Below are 23,750 nucleotides of genomic sequence, written 5' to 3'. Positions count from 1 at the left end.
CGCCGTGCTCCGAGCTGCATCCAATCAGAGCTGCAGCAGTGAGCGCGTCATCCTGTTCTTCCCCAGTGATTTGCTTATTGAATAAAGGTACATTTTTTTGTTCGCACTTACCTGTTTATTAAAATTGCTGTCAATGTTCATTAAAATAAGCCCTCCCCTGAAAATAAGCCCTCTGGTGTTTTTCTGTCCAAAAAACTTAATAAGACAGTGTCTTATTATCGGGGAAACACGGTAGTAGTAGGGGCGGCCAGGTAGCACAGCAAGTAAGAGCACTGGCTCCATTGTCAGGATGACCTAGAGATTGAATCCCGGGCTCGGACACTTAGCACCCACCCAGAAACACCTGGCCATGTAATCTTGAGCAAGTTACTTAACCCCAATTCCTTAGGGGTGGCCAGGTGGCTCAGCGAGTGAGAGCACCGGCTCCAGTGTTGGGATGACCTGGAGATCGAATCCCGGGCTCAGACACTCAGCACCACACCCAGAAATAACTGGCCGTGTAACCTTGAGCAAGTTACTTAACCCTGATTGCTTAAAATAAAAAAAAATTAAGAAATATAGTAGTAGTAGTAGTAGTAGTGCTAGTAGTTGTAGTAGCATAGCATTGCCATAGCACTTTAAGGTTTACAAAATGCTTTACAAATATTGTCTTATTTGATTCTCACAACCCTGGAGGTAGAAGCTATTATTACCCCCATTTACAATGAGGAAACTGAGGCAGACCCATTAAGTGACTTGCCAGGGTTACATGGCTGCTAAGCTCCAGAGTCTGAATTTGAATTTAGATGTTACTGACTCCAAGTCATTCTCCAGCATTCTATCCAAAACTGGCCAAGGACTCTGGAGGTCTGGATTCTATTCCTACCTCCTTCACAAACTCTTGGAGTGACCTTGGCCAAATCACTTCCAGTTTCTTGATGAGTAAAATTTAAAAAAAAAACTGAAATAGTCGATTTCTAAGGCTCCTTCAAGCTCAGACATTTAATTGTCCAATGACTTAAATCAGGTTGTATGATACCTTGAAGATAAACCCAGGGGAATGGCTTTCTTGCTTATATTTTAGAGTGAAATTTCAAAACCTAGTACTAGAAGAAGCAATACTCATGTATGGCATAGAAAAATAAAAGAATGAGTATATCTAAATGTTCACGGAGCAGGTTTCGCTTTCTAGAACATTAATCAGTCCAGCAAGTGCACAACATTAAGTAAAAAAATATTCCAAGGGCCAATTGGTTCCATAGGAACCATGTTTTTGAACACATTGTCAGCAATATATTGTGATGGTAAGTGATAGGCAGATTCACAGTCGGGGGAAGTTCAAAGTCCAGCTCAGCTCTGACCATCTCGTTTGTATTCTAGACAGTCATCCAAATGATGTTACAGTAGGCTTTTGTGACATTTCATGGGTGAGGACAAGGGTATCAAAGCTCATTAATTATGTGCAGCCTGAACAGTGTAAATCGGGGGCAACCTTTCACACAGTAAGCCTGTTTGGCAGGTTTCAATCATATAAGAAACTAGAATAGTGTAAATTCAAAAATGATTTTCTTCTGCTCAAAGTTTGCTGGCTTGCTAGCTCTGTGCTTTGGTTGTTTGTCAAGGATCAAATATTTGCAAATGTAGCGCTGAGTTCTCAACCAAATTTTGCTTTGTTCTAGCTTAATGACCTTGAACTGTTCATCTTGTGCTCACATTCCCCTCAGATGCTCTTCCCATGGCTTAGAAGTGCCCTTGGGTCCTCAAAGGCAGTGCCAACTCTAAAGGGCTTTACCCAGCTGGAAAGGCTTCAGGCCTGGACCTGGCATGAGACTGCATATCTCTTGCCTGAGGACTAGCCTGGCTAAGTTTAAAGGAATTACTGGGTGATTTAATTTTATTTGACCATAGCAACTCCTGAAATTGTCAGTTAACATTCAGAGGGGTTGAAATCTGTATTAGTGAATGGAGGACTCACACAGCTGAAACCACAAATCATTAGAGTATTAAAGAACAGATTGTATTGTGGAATATCTATCAAACCTCTAACCCCACCAGGCTTACTCCTGAAAATATCCATTTGCAGCCAAGAATCAATCAATAAGAATTTCTTTAGAACCTACTAAGTGCCAGGCCTTGTGCTAGTCACTAGAAAAAACCTACTAAGCACCAAATTCTGTGTTAGTCAAAGACAAGAGCAAAAAAGTCTCTGCTTTCAAGGAGCTTCCATCCTAATTGGGGGGGAGAGAGGGGGGGGGAGAGAGAGAGAGAGAGAGAGAGAGAGAGAGAGAGAGAGAGAGAGAGAGAGAGAGAGAGAAAGACAGAGTGTGTGTGTGCATGTGTGTATACACGTGCACACTGTCAAAGTCTACCACATAGTTTCGAAAATATGTTTTTTTAAAAAAAGACAAAATTTAGGGGGCAGCTAGGTGGCATAGTGAATAGAGCACCGGCCCTGGAGTCAGGAGGACCTGAATTCAAATCTGGTCTCAAACACTTATCCCAAAAAACTAGCCATGTGACCTTGGACAAGCCACTTAACCCCAATTGCCCTCCAAAAAGCAAAAAAAATAAAAAGACAAAATTTGTATTGTTCATGCTAACACTATTGGTAATAAAGAAAAAAAGTGAATGTGTGTTTTTTTTTCTGTTGAAGATGCCTTATATTTCATTTGTAAACATGAGCAAGGTCTGCTTCCTTCAGTCGACTTTCCCTTTCCATTTTCAAAAGGCAGTTTTCACCATACTTAATGCATGATTATTTGACTGTTTAGAAGAAAGATATGACCAGAACCCCTGGATGCTTTCAGGGTTTGCAATTCTAGGGTTGTGTTACTACTGAGCTTCATCTTTCCAGAATAATTAAAACACTGTCCAGTCACTGATATGGTGTTGTAATCAGTATGTATATTAGATGCTTAACATACACACATGAAGCAGATATAAAGTTACCTTCTAGGGGGAAGCATTAGCAGCTTGGGGGGCCTGGAAAATTTCATGTAAACATGGCATTTTAGTTGGGGCCTTGAAGGAAAACAGAGCTTCCAGTCAGTGAAGGAAAGGAGAGAATTTCAGTCATGAGGGATGGCTTGTGCAGAGGTATGAAAATGGGAGGTCGAGGATCAAATGTGAGAAACAGCAAGAAAGCTAGTATGGCCGGGCTGTAGGATATATAGAAGGGAGTAATGTGTAATATAAGCTGGAAGGGGAGGGTGGGTTCAGGTTGTAAAGGGCTTTAAATGCCAAAGAGAAGAGTTTATATTTGGAATGCTCAGAAATTTCCTTAGTAGGAGAATGACATGGTCAGATCTGGACTTCAGCAAGATCACTTTGGCAGGGAGACCAATTAGTCACCTTTTGAAAAGTTAAGGCAAGAGGTAAGAAGGGTTTGAGCTAAGGGGATGGCCAGGTGAAAAGAGGGAAGGAAGGGATTTGAGAAACTTGCATTTGAATCCCCTCCTTAGACACTTACTGTGTGACCTTGAACATGCCACACAACCTCTGTGGGCTTCAATCTCACTTATAAAATGGGAGGTTTGGGTTTTTTTTGGTTTTTATTTTTGCTTTTTGGAGGGGGAAGGCAGGGCATTTGGGGTTAAGTGACTTGCCCAAGGTCACGCAGCTAGTTCAGTGTCTGAGTCTGGATTTGAACTCAGGTCCTCCTGACTCCAGGACCAGTGCTCTATTCAGTGTGCCACACAGCCACCCCAAAATGGGAATTTTAATAGTACCCTTTTCCTAGGGCTGGTGTGAAGATCAAATCTGATAATATATAAAAAGTGTTTTGCAGACCGTAGCATACCATATAAACACAAGTTATTATTACCTCTTTGTATGTATGTGTGTGTGTTTATATGCATTTTGCCTCAAGTTACAGTGAAAAGGTTTTGGTCTCTGCAGAAGAAGGACTTTTGAATAATGACCTTAGACTGACACAGACATTAAAATACCTGAGCATCATTTGGGGGTTTCTCAGAGCTAACTAATGTTTCCTTAAAAGATCATGAAATGTATGTGGGATAACACACACTTTCTCCTAGTTATTCTAGCTCCATGCACGCAGTGAAAATGTTAGGGTTGGCACATCAATCGTGTTTTACAGATGCCTGTAATTTCCTGAATGTCAAACCCAAATTTTTCGACTAAGCAAACTTTTCCATGGCCAAACAGATAGCCCCCATAAGGAATCAGTGTGTGCAGGCAAAATGAAATCTTTCTGCACTGTGTTCTGAATCAATGAGGCACTAAGATTCTTGGAAGGGTGAGTAGGCTCTGGAAAATGACAAACTACCAGCATTCCAGCTTTGCAAACCACTGCTCTGGGGAGTGCAAGCTCTTGCTGCCTACTGCTGGCATGCCACAAAAAAAGAAGAAAACCTACTGGAAACTAACTCCTGCTACCGCATTTTAATTGGGTTGCTCTGAGCACAGTCTGATTCAGAACATTTAACTGGCTCATACCCAGTAGCCCCACAAGGAAGACCAGCCTTTGGCATCCAGAGAATAGCTGTACTTTGCTTTTACTGAAGGGTGCCATTAAGTTGTTGAAGACTAAAGAGGCAGCGAATCATGGGGAAAAGACTTCCAGGCTGGCCCCCCAAGAGCTGAGGTCTCCAAATCTGCCTTTGACACTGACTTGTTAGCTGTGCAATGTTGGACAAAACACTGCCATTCTCTGGGTTTCATCAGTAAAATAAGAGTCTTGGGAACCCTAGTATCCCTTTCAACTCTATGATTTTAGATTTTCTTGAATAGTTCTCCTTGAACAACCTAGAAAATTAACCTGGCCGGTTTTTCACAAACTGGTATTTGAATGTTGAGTTCCTTGACCCTGCACAACGACAAGTTGCTATCCACATTCCTCTGTTGTTTAACTGGATTCTATACAGAGGCACCACTCACAATCATTCAAGAGCTTGAAGGTTATTAAAATATTGAAATAAATGCCAATCTTATATAACTTTTGTTTCAGAGACCTCCCCCTAACATAGAGGCAGACAAGTGAAAAGGAAGGAAGAAAAGTGGGAAGGAAGAAAAGGAAGGAAACAAAGAGGAAAGTAAGGAAGGAGAAGAGGAAAGAAAGGGGGAAGGAAGGAGAAAAGGAAAGAAAGAGGAAATGAGGAAGGAGAAGAGGAAAGATAGGGAAGGAAGGAAAGAAAGAGAAGGGCGGAGACAAGAAAGAGGGAAGGAAGGAAGGAGAAAAGGAAGGAAGGAAAGCAGGGAGGGAGAGAGGGAGAGAAGGGTTTATTAAGCACCCACTATGTGTCAGACACTGTGCTAAGTGATGCACAAATATTGTCTCATTTGATTCTTATAGCAACTCTGGAAAATATGTGCTATTATTTCCATTTTACCTTGAGAAAACTAAGGCAAGACAGAGGTTAAATGACTTTCTCATGATCACACAAGTAGTAAGTGTCTGAGGCTTGAGGACATTTTGGAAACCATTCACTTCTCTGGTTTGTTGCCCCCACTCAGAAGGAAACTTAGGCACTTTCGTATCTAGCATTTTTCTCCAAGAGGCGCTGTTAGCTCCTCTTATAAGCACTCAGATTGGCAAGATTTGAAATCATAGAACATCCTGTGCACAGCATAGGATGCAGAAAAGCCATTTTCACCCAGCCACCTTGGGACAGGCTGCCATCACCCCCCCCTCAGGGCTGGGTTACATTGCCTGTGACCTACTCTGATATCCTGGGTAGGGCCCTGGCTGGCCGTTAGGATTTGAAACTCAGCTGTCAGTGCCTTGCTCCTTCCCCAGAAACTCTCCTCTGATCACTATTGCTATTACTTTCATCAGGCACCAGAGGGCGTTCTTGCTGCTTTCACTTTCTGATTGGTGCTAGTTACCTCCAGGTAGCTCCTGGGAAGTTGGCCTATGAAACTATATAGCATTGCAACTCTTTTGTCTCTAGGGTCACTGATTGCCTCTCTGCTGACCTCCAGTCTCACATCTACTACCTTTCAGACATCTCGAACGGGCTGTCTAGTAGACATCTTTACAAAGTCCAAAACAGACCTCATTATCCTTCCCCCAAACCCTCCCCTCCTCCCACCTTCCTTATTACTTTAGTGGGCCACACCATCCTCCCAGCCCCTCAGGCTCACAATCTAGAAGTCACCCTCAACTCCTCACTATCTCTCACCTCCCATATCTAATCTGTTGCCAAGCTGTTGTCAATTTTACCTTTACAACATCTCTTGAATATGCCCCCTTTTTTTCCTCTGACCCTGTCACCACTCTGGTGCAAGCCCACATCATCTTGGTGCTGGACTATTGCAATGACTGTTGGTCAGTCTCCCTGCCTCAAGTCTCTCCCTACTCCAATCCATTCTGCCAACAAAGTGAAGCGCAGGTTAGATCATGTCACACACACCCCTGCTCAATAAACTCCAATGGCTCCTTATTGCCTCCAGAATAAAATACAAAAATCCTCTGCTTGGCAGTCAAAGCCCTTCATAATCTAGCCCCTTCTACTCCTCCAGTCTTCATACACTATGTCCCCCACTATTTACTCTTCAATCCAATGACGTTGGTCTCCTGACTGTTCCATGAACAAGACACTCCATCTTTCCATTCTGAGCATTTTCTCTGGCTGTCCTGCCCAATGCCTAGAATGCTCTCCCCCTTTCCTTCTGTCTACTGACCTCCCTGACTTTCTTTAAGTCCCAACTAAAATCCCACCTTCTATAGGAAGCCTTCCTTAATCCCTCTTTATTCCACTGTCTTCCTTCTGCTAATTATTTTCTGTTTATCCTGAATATAACATTTTTGTATGCATCTGTTTGCATGTTGTTTTCCTCATTATATTATGAGCTCCTTGAGGGCAGAGACTGTCTTGACTTTTTTTTATATCCCTAGAGTTTAGCACAGTGCCTGGCGCATAGTAGGTGCTTAAGAAATATTTATTGCTTGATTAAACATAGTTACCTAGCTATTTATTTCCAATCTCCCCTAGCATCTAGCTGGTGTGTCTCCTACTGAAAGGAACCCTCCCATTGAAAGGCACTCCTCTCCATTTTTCTTGATCTTTTCTGGCTTCACTTAAGGTCTCTGGGCTGGGTTGTTTCTTTGAGCAATCCAAAAGCTTAGGTAAGTGGAAGGGTGGAGTTGGGATCTCCAGGCAACTACTCAAAGCACCAGGTGCCCATAATCCTTGCAGCTCTTTAGAAAATCTCCAGTTCTCCTGATCTTTTATCTTGCCTCTGGACCCAGATGGTTCCTAAGAAGACAGTGAGGCTGGTGATTTTGCACAGCCCTCCCTCACTTCAATCCAATTCCCTTCATGTCATGGCGTCACCTCCATGATGTCATGGTCCTCTTTGAGAATGAAGGACAATGAACGATCCTGCAAAGCTTTGAATTTAATAGCTCCAGGTTCCACAGTTAGCCTTTAAATCAAAGCTTCCCAACAGGGCAAAAGTGTGGAGTTGGCGAACCAATTGTTGAGTTATTTTTCCTTCTGTGGAGCTGAATCTGCTTCCCTATAGCCTGGTGTCGAGGTCTTAGTTTTAGCCCTACCACTGGCTAGCTGTGTCACCTTGGGCAAGTCAATTGCCTTCTTTTGTACTTCTGTTTCTTTTTCAAATAGGGGGTAAGAATACCTGTCCTACCTAGTCCTTAGGAATATTGTGAAGACCACAGAAGTTACCTCGTTCCCATTTCATTGTGTTTTGTGTAACCTCTATAATATGCACATCTTTGTCTCTGCTGTCAGAATGGAAGTCCCCTAAAGGTAGTAACTGACTTTTGCTTCTGTATCTCAGTGCCTAGTACAGTGCTGCTCAGCACATAGTAGGTACTTAATAGATGCTTGTTGCTTAATAGACAGAATGGTGAGGCTGAAAGGCACCTTGGAGAATGATTACCTCTTCATTTTATATGGCAAGAGACAGGCCTCCAGAGAGAGGAGTGATCTCTGGTCACACTTCAAATTAGAGGCAGAGCAGGGACTAGAATTTGGTCCCTGTCAGCCTCCAAGTTCAGGGCTCTTTCTATTAAACCCTTATGCCTTCTCATGAGATGATATATATGGGAAAGTAATTTGGAAATCAGGGTATTCTAAAAAAAACCCAGTGATATTTGTATTTGTCCATTCTTCTTCTCCCATGGAGTGGCATCTAGTCATCCACTTCAGGTACCCTTTCCTGATAAACAACCCTGAAGGACAAGTTCTTTTTGGGAAAGAACCTTAAATCCTATTCTATCTGGGTCACTCTCTCTGGGAAATAAACTCCCCTCCTGTGAGAAAGGACAAGTTAAGGGTGTAAAGCCCTTCAGGTAGCTTGGATAGTATAATTGAATTGGACTTCCCATTGACATGTTGTAAGAATGATTGATTAATAGAGGGCCCTGATGTGGTTTTTGCCTTTAAGCATGTGACTGCATGTACCCTACACTCTAAAGTCAGGACCTGAAGTCTCTCTCCAGCACTGGGGCTTATTTCCTTTCTGGTGTTGGATCTTTTGTAGGGGGCAATCCATTTCCAACCACCCAACTGAGGGCCTGCTTGCTTTTCCAAAGCAGTGAACTCTACTTGGGATTTCTAATCATCCATGGTTGTATTCCTTAGCTTTGGAATGACCAAGCAGTCTCTGTGGAGATAATTTGGAAGACTATCCCTATCTTGGGGCTATGACAGAGATGCACAGATGTCCCAAACCCTGGGGAACCATATGGACATGAAAGCTACAGTCAGATTGACAAATCAGAGAAGTTTTCTCCAAGCAGGAATGGCGCCAGCCCTTTTGGGGCCAATAGGATGCCACAGGATCCCACCTGGGCCTGAAGAAGAATATCCTCCACCATCCCTGCCAAGGGAACATCCAGCTTCTGCTCAAAGAATCCCAATGAGGGGGAGCCCTTTGCCTCCCTGGACACATAGCCCTCTTTGTTAAGAAGTTCTTTCTTACAGCCAACCTAAATGAACCTCTCTTATAAACAAGCTTATAAATAAACTACAGCCACTGTAACTTCTCCCTGTTGCTCTAGTAGAATGTATCTCCGCACCTACCTAGTAAAAGCCCTGGCACATGTTGTTGTTCAGTTGTTTCAGTCGTGTCCAACTCTTGATGACCTCATCGGGGGTTTTCTTGGCAAAGATACTGGAGCAGTTGGCCATTTCCTTCTCCAGCTCATTTTACAGATGAAGAAACTGAGCCAAACAGATTGAGTGACTTGCCCAGGATCACACAGCTAGTAAGTGTCTGAGGCCACATTTGAACTCAGGAAGATGAGTCTTCCTGACCCCAGGCCCAGTACTCTATACATTGCAGCACCACCTAGGGGACTATAGTAAGTGCCTAGCTGGCACTTAATAAATTCTTATTGTTAAGTGTTCCAAGTTTGGCCATATCAGGCTAAACCCAATAAGTCTAATCCCTCATTCATAGCCCTTGAAATACTTGAAGCCAACTGGCATGTCCTCATGAATTTCCTTCTTCAGATGACCTGGTTTTCAGTTCCTTTACTGTCCTGGTGACCATCTTCTTATTAACTTCCTTTCTAAATGTAGTACTGAGTGAAAAGAAGAAATTCCTCTCCTCAAAATGATGACTGTGTGTTGCTGGAGGTACTTTGAACCATGCTTCCTGCAAACGAATGCTCCTAGCAGAGGGCTTAGTCTGTTCTCTGTGTGCCCTTCCTATTAATTACATCAGTGGCTATTGGGGGGAAGGAGGAGGGACCTCAATCAATAATATGTTTTGGGGGGGCGTATTCCTAAAATGATCGTTTAAGCTGTGTTATTTAATGATCTGGGCAGATAGGTGGCACTGTATTGGATAGAGCACCAGACCTGGAGTCAGGAAGACCTTAATTCAAAGCCTCAGACACTTACTAGCTGTGTGACTCTGGGCAAGTCACTTAACCCTATTTCAGTTTCTTCATCTGTAAAATGAGCTAGAGAAGGAAATGGCAAACCATTCCAGTATCTTGGTCAAGAGAACCTCAAATGTGGTCACAGAGAGTTAGACACAACTGAAATGACTGAACAGCAACAAGAAAAATGTAATGATTCAGATATAGTGTAGTTAGAAGAACACTGGGTTTATAATCAGAAAGCACTTAGCACAGTGCCTGGTGCATAGTATGCGTTTAATAAATACTTATTGGCAGACTGTAACTGACAAAAAAAGATCTGATTTCAAACCCCAACTTTGCTACCTACCACATGATCTTGTGAAAATCACTTCCTCTCCATGGGCCTCTATAAAATAAGAGAATTGGATTAAGTGCCTTCTGAGACATCTTTCAGCCCCATCTATGGTCTTATTTCAGATTATAGGGAGATCAGAATGGGGGGTGGAGCCAAGATGGCAGAGTAAAAGCAGGAACTTGCTTGAGCCCCTGCTCCAACCACCTCCAATGCCTGTAAAAAATGACTCAGATAACAGGTACATCTCATTTGCTTATCAGAGCCTCTGTTTGTTCATCTCCATAAGAGGAATAATAATAGTTACACCCCCCATCTTTTGCAAGCCTGTTGAGAGAATATATGTAAAGGACTTGGTAAACCAATGTAAATCAAAGCCATTCATTGATGATTATAAATAGTGTCATTCCATTTTGTTACTCTATTTTGGAAACATTTCTACTTCCATGCACAATGTTAAGTGTGCCTTTTGCAATCTAAATGCCTTTCCAGTATTTGAAGGGCTGTCTGTCCAAGAGGGATCAGCTTTGTTCTGTTTGACCACAGGGGGAAGAAGTAGGAGCAGTGGTAGAAGTTGGGAAGAGGAAGATTTAGGCTTGAGGTCTTCCCAGTGACTGGGCTTTTGGATAAACCACTTTTGGATGCCTGGGATGAACTGCCTATGCAATTAGTGAGTTTCCCCTCACTTCAAACAAAGGCTGAATGGGATGGATAAGTATATGGTCATTTAACTATGTTGTGGAGCATTGTAGGTCAAACTCAAATAGAACATCCTTGACTGATATTGACATAAAACCATCAGTTAACATTATCTAGACTATTATATTTTTATTTATTTTGTTAAACGTGTCCTGATTGCAGCTTAATCTTTAGGCCTGAGAGTTTTTTTCAGTTTGACACCTCTGTTGTAGAGAGGGTTTTTTTTCAAGTACATGTTGGATCAGATGATCACTAAGGTCCCTCCCAACTCCAAAATTCTATGATTCTCTAATACCTGTAAAGAAAGTTCTCCTGAATAATAGTTTTATGGTCCAAAGAACTCACAGCCTCCATTATTCCAGAATTCTAATTGGCATACAAGAGCCAATGTTCACATTACATATCATTCAGTCACTTAAAAAATATTAGAATTCATTTAGATGAGCTTGTGGCCTAAGGGAGAGTAAGCAGCCTTAATTTAGCAAAAAGAGAAATATTTTTCCTTATGTTGTTCTGAAAAAAAATAACAGAATCATAACCTGGATTCTCCTTATGATTTGTCCAAAGTAACCTTAGGGTGCCTGGATCCAAAATAGCCCCCAAGGAGCTTTCCTAGGTCTCATGGTGTGCCTGCCCTGGGGCCTGTTTTAGATGGCTATCCTCTTAATCATCTCTCTTTGTGAAATGTTTCTAAAGAAAGCACTACCATGTATCTCAAGGGTCTAGCAGACTCTGGAGATAGGAAAAAAGGGGGGAGGGATGTCTAGTTTCATCCTTTAGGTCACAGTGGAGTTGGAAAAGTCCTTTCTGACTCTAATATTCCTATACTAGTTTAAACAATGGGCTTCTTCTTGGTATGATTTCTTTCTGTATATAAGAAATATGACAGGCCTCTAAATTCACAGCTAAATTCCCTTTTCAACACAATTACTTTTGATTCAATTATAGTACCTATAGGTTTATTTAGTGTTATTTCAATGATATGTGGGAGGTGGAGAGAGTAATGTTGCAGATTTGCAATATTAAGCCCTACAAATAGCACAAATCCACCTAAATAAAATTCATAATCCCTTGAAAGAATTGGGCCAAACTATCTATACAGGGAGAACCAAATCAATGAAAATGACCATTGTCCAGACTGTGATGTACTATTAGCTGGACATCCTATAGAGCTTATCCATCACTACATACATCTGGGACAAACACTGCAAATGAACAATGGGATGGGCCCAGAACTGAGTAGGAGGAAAAGAATGGTCTGCCTTTGGGAAAAAGTGCAGGGTTTTTAATTACCCCAAGGTTCTTGATGGAGCAAAAGTTTAGTTAAAAAAAATTTTTTTTGCTCTTTGTAGGGTGGAGGGCAGGGCAATTAGGGTTAAGTGCCTTGCCCAAGGTCACATGGCTAGTTTTTTGTGTTGTGTCTGAGGCCAGATTTGAACTCAGGTCCTCCTGATTCCGGGGCCAGTGCTCTATTCACTGTGCCGCCTAGCCACCCCAAAAGTTTCATTTTTTAAGCAACGATATAATTCCAGTAATGAAATATGACTGTGAGCATTGAAATACTGCCCTGTCCAAAGAATTAAAGTTATAGATCATGAGAAGGGCAATTGAGAGATCCATTGCGGGCATGAGCACAATTAGAGTTGACATTAGAGTTGAGGAATGATATAGAAGTTAAGGGATCATTGCCATCAGAAAAATGCACAATTTGGGGGGTGGGGAAGATAAATAAGAGCAAAGGACAACTGATGGACAATTCACATTATTCACTAGTATCCCTTAGATATTGGGAGAAAGCAAAGAAGGCCCCTAATATGTGAGACTCCTTGTCACAAACTTATGGAGGGATAATAGCTAGCATTTATACAGTGCTTTAGGGCTTGAAAATGTCTTATGTACGTTATCTAATCCTCATAATGTCACTGTTAGGTAGGTGCTAGTATTACCCCCATTTTACAGGTGAGGAAACTGAGGCAGAGAGCAGTTAAGTAACTTGCCCAAGGTCACACAACTAGTAAGTGTGTGAGGCAGGATTCAAAGTCGGGTCTTCCTGGTTCCAGGTTCAGTGATCTACTCACTGCAGTGCCACCTAGCGGCCTGATGTGTACAAGAATCATAAAGTGTAGGCAAACATGGATGGGTTGTGATCCGCCTCATTGGCAGGAATGTTCACATCAGTGAGATGGCAGATCTTCTAGATTACTCCTTCCCTCAACCCAGATTGCTCCCCGTCAAAGTCTTAGATTCTTTTTATGAGCAGCTCTGATAGTCTCTCTCTCTCCTCTCTTCTGTCTCCTGTCTCCTCTCTCTCTCCTTTCCTTTCTCTCCACTCTCTTCCTTCCAAACTTAGCGACATTGGTGCTCAGATGGTAGACATAGTCCATCACCCAGACCCACTCAAAGCCTTTCCAGCTTGGTTGGGTTTGTCAGATCTAACACTTTTCTGCCACAGTTTTCAAAAGCCCAGGGTCACCCACCCCAGCGTGTAGTGAGGCATTAAAGGACTTTAGTGGAGGTTTACTCATTATTGACATCAGTTAACCTTAATTCTGCTCACTTGGCTTTTCTAAGTCATTTCTGTGTGATGAGAAGTTTGCTGCTGCTCCTGCTGATTTGGACATGATTAGCAAGAGAAGGAGATCTGTTCTTCCACAGTCAATTTCACAATGGCATCTATATAATATCCAGGAAAATCTAAGTGTGGTCCTTCCTTAACCCAGTGGTGTAGTGCAGAGATATCAGTATTCTCATCGCCCGTAACGTAGAAACACAAAATGAAAATGTTATATTGCAGGTATAATTAAAGATCTATTGACTTACAGGTATAAACTTCTCCAATCCCTGTTGTGATCTTAGAGTATACAGGTTTGTTGGCAAAGCAGGCTTTGATATTTTCAAAATGGCAGGTAAATGTTTGGAACATCATCAGTATAATCATGGTGCCAGAGCCCAGCACAAGTCTGAAGGGAAAGTAGTACCCTAGACAGAAAGGCTAGTAAAAGAAGTAAGTAAAAGTAATAATCAAATAATAACAACAAAAACTAGCCTTTATATAACACTTACAATGCACTAGGCACTGTGCTAAGCACTTTACAGATTGTCTCATTTGATCCTAACAGCAACCCTGGGAGGCAGGAAATTGAGGCAGACAGAGGTTAAATGACTTAGCTAAGGTCACACAGCTAGGAAATATCTGGGGCAGGATTTGAATTTGTCTTCCTGACTCTAGGCCCAATGTTCTGTCTTTTGCCTCACTGTCTTCAGTCACCTGCTTCTAGCTAAGCGATGAGCTCAAGGGAGCCAATCAGCCTTGCCATCTCTCCCAAACTTATTTGGACTTCTTTTTTGCTTTCCTTCTTCAGTGTCTAATGGATGCTCTTTCCCTCTCCTTCCAATGACTCCTGCCCTCTCTTGTAATAAATAAGTACTGTCAGATCAAACAAAACAGCTAAGGTTCACCACCTCTCTTCTGAGAATTGTCACACAGAATCTCCAAGAGACTCCAGCCCTCTAGAGGAAGAGGCCTTTGCTTTGGGGAGGGGGCAGCTATTCTTATTATACCTCCAAGTAGTCACACCAGAGGATTTCCTTTGCCCTAGTGGCCCCAGGAGAAAGGGGGCCACCTCCCCTCTCATGCCCCGGCACTAGTTCATACATATTCTCCCAGCTGTTCACTGTGAAGTGCACATGGGCTCCCTGGAGGCAAGACAACCTTCCCTGCAAGCCTACATTCCTCTTCTTCAGAGGTGGGCAGTTTCAGCTCATAGGTAAACATGTACTTTCCAGCATGTTTTAATATCCTGTCCTAGGGCATGGCAAATGTGAAAACAAATCCAGCTACCACCACCCCATTGCTTTGCAAACTAGTCTGATTGATTTCTTACTTGTTGACTTTGGACTTTCCCCTCTGTGGGCCTCCCTTTCCTCCTCTATAAGAAGAGTGGGGAGCCACATTACATTGGGGGTTAGAAATCATGTAAGGGAAAAGAATAATTTTTAGTTAGGTCCTTAGAGGGTGACTTTTTGAAGAGCTCAGTTGGGCATGTGTGCATGTATATACACAGTATATAAATCAACAGTGGCATCATGGGGAAAGCCTTGAATTTGTAACAGGACCTCTGAACCTCAGTTTCCTTATCTGTAACAATAATAACGGTAGCACCTCCCTCACAGTGTGGTTGTAAAAGTCACATGAGATGCTGGGCATCATGATTCCAGTCATCCCACGTGGCATTCTTGGAGTGAGTGACTCCCCCATATCTAATCAGGTGCTGAGTCTTGGAGAGGAGTGACATAACCACTCTAGAGAGTGTGGCCAGATAGAGGAAAGACCCAGTGGTTGAAGAGTGGTTATCGCTCACATTGTGAAATACATTTTGGTGGATAACACATAGAGGTTTTCCACCAGTCCGTAAATCTGGGACAGTCTAGAGGTGCAGGGAGCTGGTCCAAGAGTGAAACTTGAAGAAATGAGCAGTTGCAAGCCATCTTCCTTGTCTCCCCATCTTCTCCTAGAAACAAAGACCCATCTTTTAAATATAAAAATTTTACCACTGTTGTTGTATGACCAGGACTTTATGAAGAATTGAAAATAAGTGTCACACAGAGGCAATGTAGAAGGGTTTGTGTGTGTGTTGGGGAGGGGGAGGCATTTTCGTGCAGGCTATACCAGATTGTACAATACAGAACTTTGAAGAACAAATGTAAATGGCGTTGTCAGGGAAATATAAGATAGGAAAAAAGATGCTCTGGTCATGTGATGAGGGTGAGTGATGACAGATGGATAGCCAGAATGCCCCACTAATATCCTTACTATGACAGGAAAAATTGAGGAAGGTCTTAAAACTTGAAGAAGCCCATTGGGTGGACTCCCTCTGGTGAAATTATGGGAAGATATGAACAGAAATCACCCAGGTAGGGCAGGCATAGATGATGGGTCACCATCTAAGTAAGCCATTGGAAAGAACATCCCAGATCCCTTTGAGCACTTCAGTATGTTTTGTATTTTCCAATCTGTAAACTGCACAGATTGTGTTGTGTTGTTTACCCCAACAGAGTCAGAGTTAGAGGCAGATCCTGCCCTCAAGGATCCTATAATCTAATGGGAGTAGGCAACACATAAAAAAAAAGCTGAAAAGCTGAGGGGGGACCACAGGGGAAGAGGAGGCTAAAGGATGCCTGGGCATGATGAAGTCTTGAAACATGGATGGGAAATGATGACCCAGGAGAATTCTCTGGAATTCTAAGAATGCCCTTCTTAAATAATGGAGGATCTGGGAGAAAGGAGCTCCCAGATGTCCACCCTACATCCTTTCCAACCTGAGGGAAGGAGGGGCCTCAGAGACAGAGTGATGAGGTTCGAGCTTTCAGGTTGATTTCATCCTACAGATTGATAGGTTTCTGGAGAGGATGAAGTCCAGGAAAGTAGCTGTGTAGGAAGCGATGAGGAGAATTCCTCAAGTGACCTTTTTAAGTAGTGGAAGATCTGGGCAGAGCTACCAGAAATCTAGTGCCACCCCCTCCAACCAGAGGGAGGGAGGGAAGGGCCCTACTTCTTATTGGGTCATCTTGGCCAAATCACTTTCCTCTCTGGCCTCAGTTTCTTCCTTTGTAAATTGAAGGACTTAGACTGGATAATCTCTCACTTCTTTCCCAGATGTTGGGCTTCTATTACTGTACCAGTTCTTTCTTTATCCCTTTCTAACTGTGAGTTCTAGACCCATGTCTTGATCTCTAAAATGAGGATAACTTGTACTACTTCCATCATAGAGAAATAGACTGAAACTTGGATCAAAGGGATCAGATTTGTTAGTGAGCTAGAAAACATTACATAAATGTCAGCTATTATTATTAATAATAATTTTCCATTGACATCAGAAGTCTTATACCAAACTGTGCTGTTTTATGTTTCCATTATTTTATTTAAGTTATACAACAATACAGTAGGATAAAAGGTCCAGATTTCTGTTGTCTCAGGAGACCCTTAATATAAAATGCATGTGTGGCCTGGGGATTGGAAGTAGATCCTAGAAGGGACACCTAAGGCTTTGGTTATCAATTTGTCTGATGAGTTGATGAGATTATCTCTGTTGCTACCTTAGAAGTCTGGGAGAACCCAACCTGATAAACTATGGGGCAAGAGAGACAATAGTTAGGAAGAACGCATGGTAGTAACAATCCCTGAGGAGGTGGTGAGTGTTGATGAATGTGGGTAGTGACTAAGAGGAGGTTCCAGCAGAGAACACAATTGGGGGATCTTTTATGGACAGTTGGGGAAGGTAAGGGGGAAGATGTTGAGGACAGAGATGAGAGTCTTAAGTTTGAGCTATACTGGCCCCCAAAGACTGGCAATTCATTAATTCATAGTATATAAGGACCAGGATTCATGGTACCCAACCCATTTATGGGTTGATAAAATGAGTTGGCATACAAGTAAATATGAATGAATGAATGAATGAATGAAACTGGAAAAGCCAAGTGTATGTGTCTAGAGGCCCATGCCCCTCCACAGCTACAAGTTGCCAACCCCAGGGGAAGACATGGCCTTTGAGGTCCCCTCCTGCTGGGACAATTTTTGAGTGTATGCCTTTGAAGTATTCCTGGATAAAATGTGTTGTATTTTCAGGAGACATTTTAGGCCTTGTTTTGTTCCATGTTCCTGATTATCTCTCTACTCTCATCCCTTCACCCTACCCAGAAATGTTTTGGTTTGGGTTTTTTTGAATTGCACAGCATTTCCTCGGTGTTCCAAACCCAAATGGCCATTTCTGACCCAGCATCCTCTAGAAGGATGGGGCAAGGAAACAGTTTTGCTTTGGTTATGGGCAGCCTCCTGTGAAACAGTGACATCTAGTGGCTCTTCCAGAAAAACATTTCTTCTTGCTTATAATTGTTTAGCAGTGCTGAGGGAGCATCTTCCTCTGTAGGGACGGTATGGGAGGACAGGAGATCTCCCTATGAAGGGAAGGCAGGAAATCTTCCCCTGCGTTCCAGATTGCCATAGAGCCAAGTGGGCACGGATGTTTAACAAATAATCTTGGAATATAACTGTTTTAAGAACACATTGGATTAAATTAACCCAAGTCTATCTAACCTATAGACATAGCAGTCATGGAAAGGTGACATCCTAGAATTGATATGTTTGGAAAGCTTATTAACCTAATTTTAAATGTGTAAATAGATTTTAAAATAATTGAATATTGATAGTTATTTTTATATTGGTTAATATTAATTTTCATTTGCTCTAATTATCTCTATGTGTTTCTATATATTAGACATATGTATATTAATATCCTGGGGCAAGTCTCTCTTCTCTGAGCTTAATTGTCCTGTAAAGTTTGGATTCAATCAAAGGACCGATTTGAGGGCCTAGAGAGCCACATGTGACCTCGAGGCCACAGGTTCCCCATCCCTGGTCTAGAATTTTGCATCTCTTTTAGCCCTTTCTCTGCCCACAAGACATCTCCTTCTCAGAGTTCCTGCTGCATCACCATCTCCCTCAGTCCTGTGACTGGTACCTGAGCCAGGCAAGGCATGGTCAGGGAGGACAGATAAGCAAATTTCTCTACATACCTGGATATTCAATTCAGCAAATGTTTATTAAGTACTTCTATTAGAAAAGATAATCTATTCAACACCTGAAGGTAGGGGGTCCAGCTGCCTAGCCTTCTGCACCCTGGAAACCTCCTGTAAGGGTACCCACTTGTCTTGTCATATCCTCTTTCAATCCTTATCTCAGTTCTGCAGGCTTTTAGAGCAGCTAACTGGAGGTAGAGGTCCTGATTTTGTCTCAATATTACAAATTTGATAAGTTGCAAATGGCCCATCAGAGTGATCCTGCCTCTGACACTTACTGGTGTGGCCTTGGGAAAGTCCCTTTCCCTCCACAGGCCTTAGTTTACTCTCCTGAGAAGTGAGAGAGTTAGACTATATGACCTCTAAGGCCCATTCCAGCTCCAGAACTATGCTCCTGTGAGCCTGTGGAGTAGATTCAGAAATAGAATGGCTTGGAGAACGGAAGATAGGTAGGAAGGGAGAGGAATAGAAAGCATAATATTAGATGTATTGCATGGTACAATGGGGAAAAAAATCTGGATTTCGAATCAAAGGACCCACGTTTGAATCCTGACTTTGTTATCTTATGTGGGAAATCCACCTAAAACCCCAAGTCTCAGTTTCTTCATCTATAAGATGATGTGGTTGGACCTCTGAGGTCCCTTTGTGCTCTCAATCTATGACCCAATTTCATAAACATAGAACAATTCCGGTTTCTGGAAAGGTATTCTCTTTTCAGTCACTTACACTGGGATTTGATTTGCATGTCTGCTAAGCACTATTCCTGTTAATCTGCTTTCTGCTTTTTTTGTAGGAACTTCTACTACATCACCATCCTTCGTGACCCTGTATCCCGGTATTTGAGTGAATGGAGGCACGTTCAGAGAGGAGCAACTTGGAAAGCTTCTTTGCATGTCTGTGATGGAAGGTCTCCAACTATTGAAGAGCTCCCCAGCTGTTACACAGGGGATGACTGGTCTGGCTGTTCTCTTAAAGAGTTTATGGACTGTCCCTACAATTTGGCCAATAATCGCCAGGTCCGCATGCTTTCTGATTTAAGTCTGGTTGGCTGTTACAATCTGTCCGTGATGCCAGAAGAGCAGAGAAACAAGGTTCTTCTAGACAGCGCCAAAGAGAACCTGAAATGCATGGCATTCTTTGGGCTCACTGAATTTCAAAGGAAGACTCAGTATCTATTTGAGAAAACCTTCAACATGAACTTTATCTCACCCTTTACACAGTATAACAACACAAGAGCGTCCAGCGTGGAAATCGATCAGCAGACTCAAAAGCGGATTGAAGCCCTCAACTTTTTAGACATGGAGTTGTACGAGTATGCAAAAGACCTTTTCCTGCAGAGATATCAGTTTACGAGACAGAAGGATCATCAGGAAGCCCGGCGGAAGCGTCAAGAGCGACGGAAAGTTCTGAAGACCAGGCATGCTCACAAGCACGAGCAAACTGACAACGCGACTACCGATTACGGAGAGGATGTCGAAAAATGGCGATAATCAGGAATGGAAACCTCGTCTCGAACCCCAAAGTAACGATGAAGACAAAATGAATTTTAGAAAGTGAAACACCCCAAATGTATTCCTCCCTAAATGGGGAAGCAAAAACCGTTCAAATGTTGCCTCTGCAGATGCCTTTCAATTTCATGTTATACCATGCGTGGGTAAAACAATCTTAATATGTAATTAAATTTTGGGCTACTTATGAAATCGAAATGCCAAACCAGGCTCACCAGAAATTGATGCTTAGATATTTCAAGGAGTCCTTAAATTAGTTATGGATACAAAATGAAAAGACAAAATGTGACCCTTTAACTTATGCCTAAGAATTGGCATTTAAATTATTCATGATGCAACTCAATCTTGGACGCAAGCATCTTTCCAGTGATAAGCATGAGTGTGAGGACAGAATAAATAAATAAAAGGGAATGTCTTTTTTTTTATTTTCTTATGAATTTTTAAAAAGACTCTATTTGAATAGAACACCAACTACTAGTGATGTTTGCCAAACTAAAGAAAACTCAAAATTTCTCTAAAAGATGTTAATTTGACAGATATCAATATTGGCTTTTCAGATCAAAAGAGAAGAAGTCACATGTCTTGTTACATAAAGAAATATTCAAAACGCCCAAATGTTTCTACCCACAGCTATTAAAGACTTTAAAACTGGATGTCTCTCATACTAAAAAAAAAAAAAAAAAAACCAAAAAAAAAAAAAAGAAAAAGAAGAATAAAAGCAACAATAACAAAACAAATGCCATCTTGCTGAACTGAACACCAATGTAAAGTACCGAAGGCCAGCATTGTTAGGGCACTGTAATTTCAAGCATTCTGTAACGGTTTTAATCCCACTCCCCATTCAGGAAAGTTTTCTTCAAATTGTGCTCATTTCTACCTGACCAACTGTCATCCTTCCATGTTAAATACAAGCTACTGCCTGTGGTTCAAGATACCAAATTCTAATCAGGACTTTCATTTGATGAAATGATCATATTGCTGTGTATATAGCACTGCCCTTCTCTCCAAACTCGTGAATTGGAATCAGTCCAGAACAGTGGCTAACGTCTTTCATCATCAAATGGATATGAATTGAAACTTGACATATTTGTTTTCAGTGCATTTTACTGTAACATGTCCAATCGGGCTAGTTATTTCTTGAGTATTAGTTTTGCATATTAGTAGGGTCCTGGTGGCAGAGCAATGTGTCCATCATTCAAAGACCAGCTTAGCTGAGTTTGAAGAGGTTCATCACCAGAGACTTGGCCACCAGGGGATTTTTTTTTCAGTCACAGAAACCCATCAAGATGGGCTGCTAAGTCACAGGAGGCTTATGATCTGTGTTGGTGAAGGAATCGCAGCACTGATGATGTCATGGATCATTGAAGTGAAGCCATCCTTTTTAGCAGTCACAGGTCATGATAATCATAAAACTACAAAGTGTTTTCATGTGTGTGAGCAGATCTATACTTATACAGTAGCATGAAAGACTATACCTTCGGTACTTTGAGCAACCTGAAAAGAAGTGTTCTACAGCTGAGCTTAGAGTAAATACAAATCATGGTTCTTGGAGATCACACAACTAGAGAAAAAAAAATTGAATGGTATACATCTCCATTCAAGAAAAAAGGAAGATATTGGTATGAATTGAGTGAGGTCTTAAGTTTTCCATTTTATCAAGTATTTGTAATTGCTGGAATTTCCCCTTTAATGCTTTGTTATACTTTTAAAGACTTATGCTGGCTGACTAACCCTCTTTTATTGACATTGGAGAGTAATAGAAGGAGACTAGAAATGATATCTGTATTTTCAAAGGGTTTCATATTCATGGGGGTGGGGGGTGACTAGAAGGTAATAAGACTGAGGGTTTAGCAAACAGATCAGAAGCTCTTAATGAATACCATCCTTCAGAGAAGGCCCCTCGGAAGGGGTGTATTCACTAACTCCAAAGAGTCTTGCCAGCACCCACAGCTTTGTTTTGGATCACCTCCATGGTGGCAAATAATTTGTCTTTGGAGGGTGAAGTTAATTATTGAAAGCAGCCAAAAGCCATTGACAATCGAATCTAGGAAATAAGATAAATGATCATACTGGGGAAGAATGATTTCAACCCCCCTCCAAAAAAAAAGTGTGGCTCTAAAGTGATAAGATGGATTTTCTCTTTTTAATAGCAGTTCCCAAAGAGAAATCCCATAAATAGGCTCAGCACTTACTGCTACACATGGGTAGCTTTCCAAGGGGACTGCTTGCAAGTGGCCAACACTCACTTGATGCTAGGTGGTGTAGTGAAAATAGCCCTGGATTTGTAATCAAAGGGTCCGGATTCAAGTTCCGGCTCTATTTCCTGGCTATGGGAGGCAGTGTCGCACAGTGGACAGACCACTGGCTCTGGGATCAGAGAGTTCAAATCCCACCTCTGATGTCTAATATCTGTGTGACCTTGGGCAAGTCACTTAACCTCCCTGGGTCTTAATTTTCTCATCTGTAAAACAAAGAGATTGAATGAGGTGACTTCTGAGGTCACTTCTAGATCAAGATCATGATCATATGATCTGGGGAATCTTCCCCTCTCTGGGCCTCAGTTTCCCCCTCTGTAAAATTAAGGGGGTTGGATGAGATTAACTCTGAGGTCCATCCCAATTCTAAATCATTTGACTCATTTGGTTGTGTAAGTTTGAGTCTATTTATTTCCATCAGTCTTGTTATTTTCTAGTCACCATGCGTCCACTTCTTGCTTGCGCTATCTGTTTTCATCAGTGATATTCTGTCAAAAAATTGGACAAGAAGCAGAAAATTGGCTTTAAACTTCCTTTCTATTGCTTTGTGCTCGTGTCAGCATAGCTAAAAGGCTCTGTTATGTGTGATGTAGTATTGCAGTCCCAGGATGCTGAAAACTGACCAACGGGAAGATTGGACCAAAATGAAAGCCACTCAAAAGGCAAAGGAAGATGTTCGACAGGTGGAGCAAACATCCCTTCCTGTATGGTGAGGAGCTTCCCATGAAGATTCCATGCACCAGGATGGTGGTATCTTGCCTGTGTTGGAGTCCTTCTTGAAAATGAAAATGTTGGCTTTGAAAAGTGAGAAACGAGGTCATAAATGGGACAAAACTTGAGCCTGTTGCTAAGGATGTGTATTGTGTTAATGCTGTGGTGTGCATGGTTTATAACAATTTGATATGTTTTCTTTGTCTAGCCTGTTTATTGTATATATGGGGATGTCTGAATATAAGGATACAGGTTTGTTATCATCATAGAAATCCTCTTGATTTTCCTTGTAGACATCCATCCAGTTATGTAGATTTACAAACCATTCCAACGATTTTGATTGTGTAACGTAATAATAGAAGTGAAATAAAATTTAACTGCAATCTTTGATGTCATTATTTCAGGGGTTTTCAGCCACTAAAACTGCAGCACCACAAAGTATCAAGGACTTCTCTTTTTCCAACTGACTAGCAAGACACCACTTTCATCCTCATAACTTCAGGTCCACTAGGATGGAAAGTCAGAGATTGTCTCATCCAGCCCCCTTTGTTTTACATAGGAGGAAGCTGAGACCCAGTGAGGGGAACATTCCCAGACTTGTGATTTCATTGATGAGGAAAGCTTCTCATGTATTCACCCCACTAATGGAGATCACCAATTTGCCTGTTACTCAGTCTTAAAATGTTGCTTAGAGCCCTAAGAAATTAAATAACTCACTCAGGGTCATATAGCTAAATATGTATCTGAGGCAGATTTTCTTGACTCTGAGGCCAGCCTTCAAGCCTTTCTATCACCCTCTCCCCAACCCTTGTCATAATGCTTTAATTCACATAGTTCTTTAAGGCTTGCCAAGCACTTTACATCCATTATAT

At 41.9% G+C, this 23,750-nt stretch overlaps 1 protein-coding gene across 2 annotated transcripts in view; it reads left to right on the top strand.

Moving 5' to 3' along the window:
• The window catches only part of HS6ST2 (heparan sulfate 6-O-sulfotransferase 2), a 281,059-nt gene extending 257,798 nt beyond the window's left edge, over window positions 1-23,261 (top strand). For both annotated transcript variants that reach the window (XM_069074098.1, XM_069074099.1), the window contains one exon: window positions 19,198-23,261. In XM_069074098.1, coding sequence (XP_068930199.1) covers window positions 19,198-19,894 — 697 coding nt within the window. In that variant the 3' untranslated portion in view covers window positions 19,895-23,261. The remainder of the gene's footprint in view (window positions 1-19,197) is intronic.
• The last annotated feature ends 489 nt before the right edge of the window (window positions 23,262-23,750 follow it).

The sequence above is a fragment of the Petaurus breviceps genome, unplaced genomic scaffold (genome assembly GCF_028583685.1).
Source record: "Petaurus breviceps papuanus isolate PSGF00001 unplaced genomic scaffold, PetGlider_PUasm1.0 90881, whole genome shotgun sequence".
In the NCBI taxonomy this organism is placed as follows: domain Eukaryota; kingdom Metazoa; phylum Chordata; class Mammalia; order Diprotodontia; family Petauridae; genus Petaurus; species Petaurus breviceps.
This window is presented reverse-complemented; position numbering and strand designations above follow the sequence as displayed.